Source organism: Engraulis encrasicolus, chromosome 16, assembly GCF_034702125.1.
Source record: "Engraulis encrasicolus isolate BLACKSEA-1 chromosome 16, IST_EnEncr_1.0, whole genome shotgun sequence".
Taxonomy (NCBI): Eukaryota; Metazoa; Chordata; class Actinopteri; order Clupeiformes; family Engraulidae; genus Engraulis; species Engraulis encrasicolus.
In genome coordinates, this window is record NC_085872.1 from 23,747,824 (window position 1) to 23,757,425 (window position 9,602).

The 9,602-nt window shown below is 42.5% G+C and overlaps 1 protein-coding gene across 1 annotated transcript; it reads right to left on the minus strand.

Annotated features, from left to right (window-relative positions):
- Positions 1-1,177: 1,177 nt before the first annotated feature.
- On the minus strand, positions 1,178-9,301 carry urod (uroporphyrinogen decarboxylase). The gene is made up of 10 exons (XM_063219049.1): positions 9,138-9,301; positions 8,113-8,225; positions 7,821-7,900; positions 7,598-7,660; positions 7,016-7,213; positions 4,872-5,033; positions 3,796-3,933; positions 3,036-3,136; positions 2,759-2,825; positions 1,178-1,752 (listed from the first exon to the last, which is right to left on the minus strand). Exons 1-10 carry the CDS (start codon positions 9,158-9,160, stop codon positions 1,594-1,596), a joined length of 1,104 nt encoding a protein of 367 aa, XP_063075119.1. The 5' UTR covers positions 9,161-9,301; the 3' UTR covers positions 1,178-1,593.
- Between the last annotated feature and the right edge of the window lie 301 nt (positions 9,302-9,602).

Consider the following 9,602-nt stretch of genomic DNA (forward strand, 5'->3'; position numbering starts at 1 on the left):
CCGCCTTCTCCCCAACAGCCCCTCCTCAGCCCCTCCATCAACACAGCTGTGTGCACTGTGAAGGCAAACCAGCACAGATTGACAGAAGCTTAAAAGGAGGGGGAAAAAACGCCACACTAATCAGCAAATTGATTACAGCATTTTCTTTCCAAAGGCTTACAGCACCTCCCTCTGCACAGCCGAGACCCAGACTGATCCAGTGTTGTGAAAACAGAGCAGTGCATGAACACGACAGAAAAGAGAAGAGAGGACAGCAATGGAGGAAGAAGGACGGACGGACGGACGGACGGACGGATGGAAAGACAGACAGACAGACAGACAGACAGACAGACAGACAGAAAGAAAGAAAGAAAGAAAGAAAGAAAGAAAGAAAGAAAGAAAGAAAGAAAGAAAGAAAGAAAGAAAGAAAGAAAGAAAAGAAAGAAAGAAAGAAAGAAAGAAAGAAAGAAAGAAAGAAAGAAAGAAAGAAAGAAAGAAAGAAAGAAAGAAAGAAAGAAAGAAAGAAAGAAAGAAAGAAAGAAAGATGGTGGTGTGGTGAGGAAATGACATTACTTTGATGCTGCTTTTGATGAGAACTGTTGAACAAAACAAAAAAACATTGGGAAGGGGACACTTAAAGTAAGTACTGTCATATGGCTCGACACAGATAAGACAAGGTGACTAACCAAACCTTGCTTTTCCCAGAACAAACACCCTGGTGCTGTTGTAAATATGAACCAATTCCATCTGTGGCAGAGGATTTTGGATATTACCGGTGCCAAAAACCATCGCAAGCACACAGAAAATCAATCTGTAATTCCACATGATCTGTTTTTGTGGCATTCCGTTCAATTTGTAATGTAATGAGGGAAACGGCACAAAAACAACTGGATTTCGAGATGTGCTTATCTAGGATGCTTAGTGCCTTCAGGGAAAACCACCGATTTGGGATTAATGTCTCTGGAGTCCTCTTATGGAGGACTAGAGAAATGGGAATAATCTTTATTAAAAATATTCCCCTCAAAGCACATGATAAAAGCTTACACCAGTAACCCCCACATCTCATTTTAAAATGGTTTTCCCTCAACTCAAAAAATCCATAAACTGTAACATGATAGATAGAATATGATAGCTTATAGTTTACTGGGAAATGTTTTTCTTTTTAGGAACATCAGCCAACAGTCCAAAAAACAGCCCATAAAATAACAGCTCTTTATTAGGTTATACAAATCCTCCAGCCTTACACACACGTACACATGATCACATACCCTCAGTGCTGAGATATAGTTGTAGCCAATACTCAATACATAAAAGCCATGAAACAAAAACATACATCAATAACACATCCGATCCAAAACACCTTTTCGCCTTTTTTCTTCCTCATTTCACAGGCAATGCACAAAAATGCAGCAAAAAGACGAGTTGTGTAGAGATAGATTACCACATGTAAAACTAATCTTATTTATATGCATTTTATGTCCCTTGGTATTAGAGAAGAGGCCCCCAAGCCTGGTGTGAACTCATTAGCCTTGTGTGTGTGTGTATTTTTTTTTTGTCAAGTGCTAAACTTTGCATGATGAGTGAACATTATTGGACGGAGAGAGGTTGAGGAGTTCACTTGAGAAGCTGACGGGAATGGGTATGGACGGCCTCCACGAAGGCACCCACACTCTCAGGGTCCATGTCTGGGTACAGGCCGTGACCCAGGTTGGCGATGTATCCTCTTGTGCCAAACCCTTCCAGCATCTTCTTCACAATCTCCGATATACGCTCCTGTGCAAGAAAAGCACATTTAGCCTGACTCAGATCACCATAACCAGACACAAATGAAATGCACATGGCCAGCTAAAACTCATATCTTGACTCATAGCCGAGCGCTATGGCTTCACTAGACTGTAAAAAAAACCCCTCTCCTGTCTCCATCGGAAAACGACTAGTACGACTATGTGGCTGGCCTCACAGTGAGTGCAGCACATAAAATGTCTGATGGGTAAGGCGAGGGGAGGGGGGGGGCACTATCCTTCATGTATGAGGCATGAGCAGTAGACAAAGCGTGTAAGCGGCGGTGAGACATTCCTCCTCCAGCCACTGGGGGCCTTGCAGGCCCAGTCAAGTTCCCGGAATCCCAGAGTGCGTTGCAATATGCGACCTTGCCTCCTCCACTTGCCTCCTCCCCTTGCTTCTCTCCTCGTACCAGGAAGTAATATGTCTCTATATCACTGACAACAGCATTATATTTCAATATCTTGCAAAAGCTCAATTGTAGAGTCTTATTCTCATTTGCAATTGGGATGGTGAATGAAAAACAGTCCCTCAAAAGTTGTTGTGGCTAGGCAGACAGCTGGTAAACTGTGCCAGGAGGCGGGACGAGGAGACAAGCGCAAGTGGAGGAGGCAAGGTCGCATATTGCAATGCACTCCCAGTGTAACTACCGGGTGGGAAGGGAAGGGAAGGCTCTGGAACTCCAGACTCTTGAGCTGTGCCCTGACGTAGTCTGAATCAAGCCACAGTCACCCATGAGCAGATGTGTTTCATTCAGAGGTCTCCTCAGCTACGCCACGCTCTCTTCCCAACACAATAAATATATCGACAGATTTACGAACGGCTCCCAGCGGCGCCTGTTACTCATTTCACTCCAGCAACACTGAATTTTCATGATGACTCAAGTCAGTGCTGTATTGTACTGTATAGCGTGTGTGTGTGTGTGTGTGTGTGTGTGTGTGTGTGTGTGTGTGTGTGTGTGTGGCAATCAAAAAACGGCGGCGGCACCACTTCTCACCTTTGGGGCATAGAGAGCACAGGGGTCCATGTTGCCTTGGAGACTGACTCTGCCTTCGGTTCTCGCCCTGCAGTAGAAACAGGAAGTGCTCATTAGCAGATGCTAATGCTCCGAGCGGACTCCATGAGAAACAATGAGGAGGCGATGGGAAGCGTTCATCACTGCCCCGGAGGGGAAATGAACCCATCCCTCATGACTGCATGGCTGCCCAGGAGCTTGAAAGAGGCTCCATCTATTACAGTTAGGCTGCCGGGATAAAGGGGGTGGGAAAGCTTACCGCGCAGACCGAGGCTCGATGGTCCAGTCCAGACCCACAACCTCATAATGAGACTGGGAAAGGTCCTCTAAGCCGTAATGTCCATCCTTCGCAAAAACAATCTGCCGGAAGTCAAGATGGGACACAGACCGAGTTGTCAGGGGCAAATACAGGGTTAGAAACTTCACAGAAAAAACCCTAGATTTGTACATTTCAAATAGGGCTAATATGTCAGAATTAAGTATACCTCTGATAAATGAGGGTAAGGGTTAAGTCACTGAGACAAAGACTGACAGAAATGTATCAGTTGCTACTTTTACACGACGTTTTTAATTCCGAATAAATAATTCAGAATTACATAGTTCCGTCGAGTTTACTTTGTTCTTTCATTTAATTCCAAATTGTTAAGTGTTTACATGATGTTTTAAAAGTGAAATAAAGCTTCATTCAGAATTGACATGAGTTAATTCCGAATTAAATGTCATGTAAACGTAGCCAGTGACAATTCATGCTCTGTGAATATGGAGAGACTGTAGTTTCAGGGGAAACATTTATTTTCCAGTAAACATCAGGTAAATATCGCCACCTATTGGGAACATTAAAAAACTACAAGAAATAGCTTCAGCCCAATTCAAGCACTGTGGCACGGAACACTTTCTTGTCATTGTCACTCAAAGCACAGGATTTGAAATTTCTCATTACATCTTTTTATACTTTTTAAACACTTTTCTGAGTTTGGTTGTCTTGTAATTGCTTTCCTTTGCCATGAGAACTTTCTTACCATGGGCACTTCCTCCAGGCCGCCGGCCTTGAGACACTTCTTCACCCTCTTTGAGATATCTCTGAGATACGGCAGCGAAAACTCACGGAACTCCACTGGCCCCAGGCAACCGGCGTGTGACTCAAATACTTGCAAAGCCTAAAGCAATACAAGAAAAATGTCCTCGGAGGTTAGTATGATTGCTAAGGAGTCTACAAAATTATACCATTATTTATAAGAATAATTTATTCAAATTGTACACCACTGGCAAAAGGTTATGACACAAAAAATATTTCAAGTCTGACTTTATTAAATGGTAGGTGTTCCCTTGAAAGTCACATAAAAGCCAGGTGTTCCCTTAAAAGTCATATGAAAGCCATGATGAATTTCATAAATTATTTAGTGCAATAACCATGTCCAGTAGCATCTAAAAGCTAATAACACTGTATGTCTCTGCTAAGAAAAAAACAAAGGTGATACTATTCATGCTAAGCAACAGTAACCGGAGTCTAAATATCGCAATTGGTATGACTGATTCCAAAAGCATTATGGTGCATTGTAAGATGGCTACTAACTTAAATCATATTTTTGTGGAATTCATGCATGTACACTGTGTAAAACAAACTTCAACACCACCTGCTGTTCTCACTCTCACTCTGCTGCACAGAGCACTAGTAACAACATGGTTTGGGACATCTGAAATGGCGTAACACACACACACACACAAAGCTACAAGAGAAAAACACAGAAAACTGTGATAGACGGCCACCTGCAAGAAGACGTTTGGGAGTTCCCCTACTTGGTGCTGTGGTAAAGGAGTCCACCTCTCCTCTGTGTACTTAGCCTGATTATCATCGACGTTCAAATCTCTTCGAGACTTGGTCTGACCAAGAGCATAACAATGAACATTTCCCAAACGGCATGGTTGACCCGCCTCCCTTGGTTTGCTTATCGTTGTTTTCTTACCGACAAAGTGGGAGGAGTTCCCGTATTTTCGGGAACCGAGAAAGTACTTGCATAGCTCTTGACCTGACTAGTTGCAAGGCTGAAAGTGTTGCGTCACTAGGAAGGCACGGCCTGGCTAACTGTGTACTTGCCTGTGCCCCCGCCGCCACCTGTCCCACCAGGTACTCCACGATGACGTCTGTGAGCTGTTTGAGCAGCTGGTGGCTGGCCTCTGGGTGGCGGTACAGCCAGCGCTTGGCTTTGGAGTGCGTGGTGGAGCCTCCGCCCTCGATCATGTAGGCCATCAGAGTCCACTGCATCGACACAACATAAACAGAGTGTGTGTTTACATGGTGGCAATAAACTGATTATTGACAATAAACTGAATAATATAAACCGATTACTCCTAAAAAAAGGTTATGAATGGTTTATTGATGAGCATGTAAATGTGCTCAGAGGGAAGAAGCAGCAGCATGTAAATGTATGTCTATAGAAAGTTTCCCACCAGTTTATAACAATTTGGTTGTTTCCGTCGTGACTATTCGGGAGTTCAACCAGGAGGAGTTGCGCCGATTACATTAACTGATGGTTTTATATTAAAACTCAGTTCTTTTTTGTCCTGTAAATGATTGCAGCAGATTAACCCATTGATGCCTGATGTTGCGTTGCGCAACATTGGCTCTGGCACCTGGTGCTGCATTAAGTAACATTCAGGCTCGTGAGATTTGATTATTAAAAGATTTGATTTATTAAAAATATCTGTTTGTTTGAGATGAACACATTCTAATGAAAGATGAGGGTCTTAATATCTAAAGGCAACAAAGTGCATATTTTTATGTGCTTCAGAAGCTGAGATATTTAGGTTTTTATAGACTGAGGGAAGCGTGAGGGAAGCGTTTCTTAAAAAGGGGTCAGGCATTCAGCACCCTTTTTTGCAGGTGCCTTAGGCGTCAATGGGTTAACTGGTAGGTGTCTTCTTCATCATGTTTTCCTTTTTACGCATCATGTTTAATATGTGACAGATCCTGACTGGAAGCTGGTCATCTTATCATCTGATTACCCTTATGATGGAGCCACACTGTGGGACCATAAGTAGAGAATGCAATTTGCCATCATTATGTTAGCCTGATAAACCAGCCTAAATGCGAGATTGGATGTGTAATTTAGCCTGGCCCCGATGCATAGCACAGCCGAAGATTGTTGATGAGAACAACCCGTTGTCTTTCAAACCGTGCCTGTGTCTATAGGCCGGCGATCTGACCAATCAGCGCTATCGTTCTCGTTGATGTGCTTTCCCTTTGAGCTTCGTCGTCACTCCCTCAAAACCCTGCCCGCTTTGATTCCAAACAAATCTGTGCTGTGATTGGTTTGCCAGATTCTTGTGTGCTTCAGATACATGTGTGCATTCATGACAGCATTCTAGGGCTGCAAAGATTGGTTGACTAATCGACTATAAAAAGTTGTCGACTAGAATTTTCATTGTCAACTAATCGTTTCATTAATTCAATGCTTTTTTACTTGCTTTACTAATGCTTCATTACTTTATTGAAACCTAAAATTGCCCAGCACGAATGAATTGGACGTTGTATTTTGGAGTAAATAAGCTACTATCTGAAAAAAAGCTGATTGTCAGCTGTGAAAATGTTTACACTTCCCTGCCCTGGAGGCCGGGAAGTCTTTTTTTATAGCAACTAATCGTGACTACATCTATCGATTAGTCGACTACTAAAATAAACCTTAGTTGCAGCCCTCATTCCATAACTTATACGTACTGTAATTCATTACAAAAATGTTCTTCCTTATGCGAATTTTAACATTATTCAACAATATTACAACATTTTATTGGCCCTGTCCCAACTTTTGTTTAGATTTATTGCAGGGGTGAAATTTTGAATGAGCACAAATTTCCCCAAAAAATATAATTTTGTGTGACTTGAACAGTTGATATGTGGACTTTGCACAATTCTCCATAGTATGTATTGACTGAATGTTTTGAAAATGGAAGCATTTGTTTTTAAATGGAGGAATTGAAGGACAGCACTATTCAGATTTTTAGCCGACCAATAAACAAAGAAAAAAATTAAAAGTGTTGTCTTTCGTTTCTCTCATTCATTTATGTTTAATGTGGGATTCAGCACCCAGCTCATCATTAGTGAAAATGTAAGCGCATCCCCTCCACTTTTCAAACATTTTGTTTTCATTCACAAAATACCAAATGTCCCAACTTTTTTGGAATGCGGTTGTACATCCACCGTCTGTGGCTACAGAGGTGAGTGCTGAGAGAAGTCATGCTCACCGGAGCTCCAGTGAAGCCAATGAGGGGCACCTTTCCCTCCAAGCGATGGCGTGTTAGTGTGATTGCCTTGAACACGTAGCCCAACTCAGCCTGTACATCAACCTTACTTCTCAGGGTCTGCAGGTCCTCCGGCTCCTTCAGTGGCTCTGGGAAGGTAGGCCCTTTGCCCGGAACCATCTGAACGTCCATACCCAAGGCCTGGAAAATAAAAGATTACTGTACGGTATCTTAACTTTTACATATTATTATACTTAGAAGTAATTTCAACTACAAAACAGGGAAGCAAACAAATAACGGCATCGTAATGAAGATGGAAGAAGGCATTATAAAAATGAGTTATAATGACTGATGACAGTTACACACTGAATAATTGGTGATGGCCAGTGTTTACAAGTAATTGGATTCATTTTTCCCTGTAATATTTTTCCTAGATGTGCTATTAAGAAAGACACAGAAATCTTAGTCTTATTAGTAATATAGTATGTATTAGTTATGATTAGGTCAAAGAAGGGCCACGTAAGGGTGTAGCTTATTAACAATAACTAAATAAGAAAGCTGTTAACGTCCACCATCATGACTTACCTGGGGAATGACGAGGATATCAGAGAAGATAATTGCTGCATCGAATGGGAAACGTCTCAGGGGCTGAAACCAGGAAACAGGATATATGCATTACAGAGACCTGTGGTGCTAGCGACCATTAGCTCTTTTGTTCTACTTAGTCTCAAATATCTACCAGTTCAAACACAACAAAACAAATACTATTCATTCAACTACGAGGAAATAGAAACAATACTGCCCATACCTGTAGGGTAAGCTCACAGCAAGCCTCAGGTGAGCGGCATGTGTCGAAGAAGTCTTTCCCAGCTCGAGATTCCCTGAACTCTGTGGGAAAAAAGCATTGGCATCAAGAAAGAAAGTGCCAGTCGCACAAACTGTATCGACACTTCTAACAGGGCATCGGCAAGGCCATCTCACTGTACATTCATTTTACATTATGATCTGTCTTGCTATTGCCATATCACTGTATCTACCGGTAATCATTCACAACTGAACTTGGTGGTATGGAGGAAGATACGAACATGGACTATCTTTACCTGGTAAGTACCTGCCAGCTTGTCTCATACACCAAACAGGGACATGCTCAATCTCCTCCCCTCGTGCTGCACGCAGGAATGTGTCATTTTTCAACTCAGGAAAGTCTTTGGGTCTGTGAAACCAAACATAATCACCTACAAAGTTAAAGTGGGAAAATTGCATCAAGACCCAAGTGGTATAACAGTTTTGTATGGTTTTGAAGTCACTTCCGTTACAATTTCAATACCCCTCCCTTTCCTTTATCAACGCATTCCCTCTCTTTTGCAGCAAATGAACACAATAGATAAGGACTCTGGTCATGTGGAAAAGCAGACTAACGGTTCTCACTGCTTCACCCTTGATAATGCAATCAGTCTAACTATCGGGCAGTTCAGACAGAAGCTACACTGTATGTGGCAGTAAAGTAACATAATTGCAAGAATATGTGTCAAGGGTAGGGTAGAACATCAACCCCCCCCCCCCCCCCCCCCCCCCCCCCCCCCCCCAATGTCACTGTGGTAGACTGTGTAGGTTGAATAATTGGAAGGGGGGGGGGGGGGGAGATGGGTTGGCAGAAATGTGTCTGCTCTCTGAATATCTCATGCAAACAGCATCATAACCTCTGACATCTAATACAAATCTAACCATCAATACAAATAATATGACTATACTCCAGAAATCTGTAATGTTAGTCAGGTGTCAACATAAAGTGTAGTCGCCAGCCTGACGTTCTGTAATGGGGGAATTGCTGCGTTACCCAACTCAGTTGTTTCACAACAAGAGTGCAACATTAGCAGGCAAATTGGCATGTCAAATCAAACAGTTCCACACCTTACAACGCAGCTATAGCCAGTGAAAATAACAACACACTCACTTGTTCTACTGTGACCCTTAGCAGAGCCAGCTAAAGATACCAAACTGTTATTGAATCCGATGTGTTGTATAAAAATGCCTTTGCATTGACAGCTTGACAGCAGAGAAGCGACTTCACTGCGCATTCGCACGAAATGGACACACGATACATTAAAATGCAATATATACTCACAGAATGTGATTACTCATGACCATTGGAAAGCTGTAATAAAGCACACGCAGCAGTATGACTACTTCTCTGTAAACAGCCCTGACAACTGCCTTGACAGCTTGAATGAGCCTCTTCAGGACCAAGGAGCACAGACCACAGACTTCTTCAGGGCGCGGCCATCTTAGAAAGGTCACATGACAAGGATTGGACTAAAGTGGGCGGGCTTCAGGAGAAAGCCAACATAGGCCTTGAGCCAGGACACAAAAATTGACCTCTCGCAATCGAACGGGTGGGCAAGTTCTAAGCTGTTTTTTTGACTTCTTGGACATCTCAAGTAAACAGTTTGGCATGATAACCATTGCAAACAGGTAGCTTTTTGGTAGTTATCATGCGTTGAAATGGTGGACCAGTAAAATGAAAATGTGAAAATCGGTATTGTGGTTCTTTGCTATTATGTAGTTTGTTGACCACACAAGGTGCTTCAAT

Bases quoted from the DNA above. Each gene is read 5' to 3' on its own strand.
- urod (XM_063219049.1), bottom strand. From the start codon at position 9,160: ATGGTCATGAGTAATCACATTCT. The intron at 7,661-7,820 runs GTATGGGCAGTA...TCCTGGTTTCAG, and splicing joins GCTGTGAGCTTACCCTACAG to CCCCTGAGACGTTTCCCATT. The intron at 3,934-4,871 runs GCAAGTACACAG...GTATTGCTTTAG, and splicing joins AGGTGGCGGCGGGGGCACAG to GCTTTGCAAGTATTTGAGTC.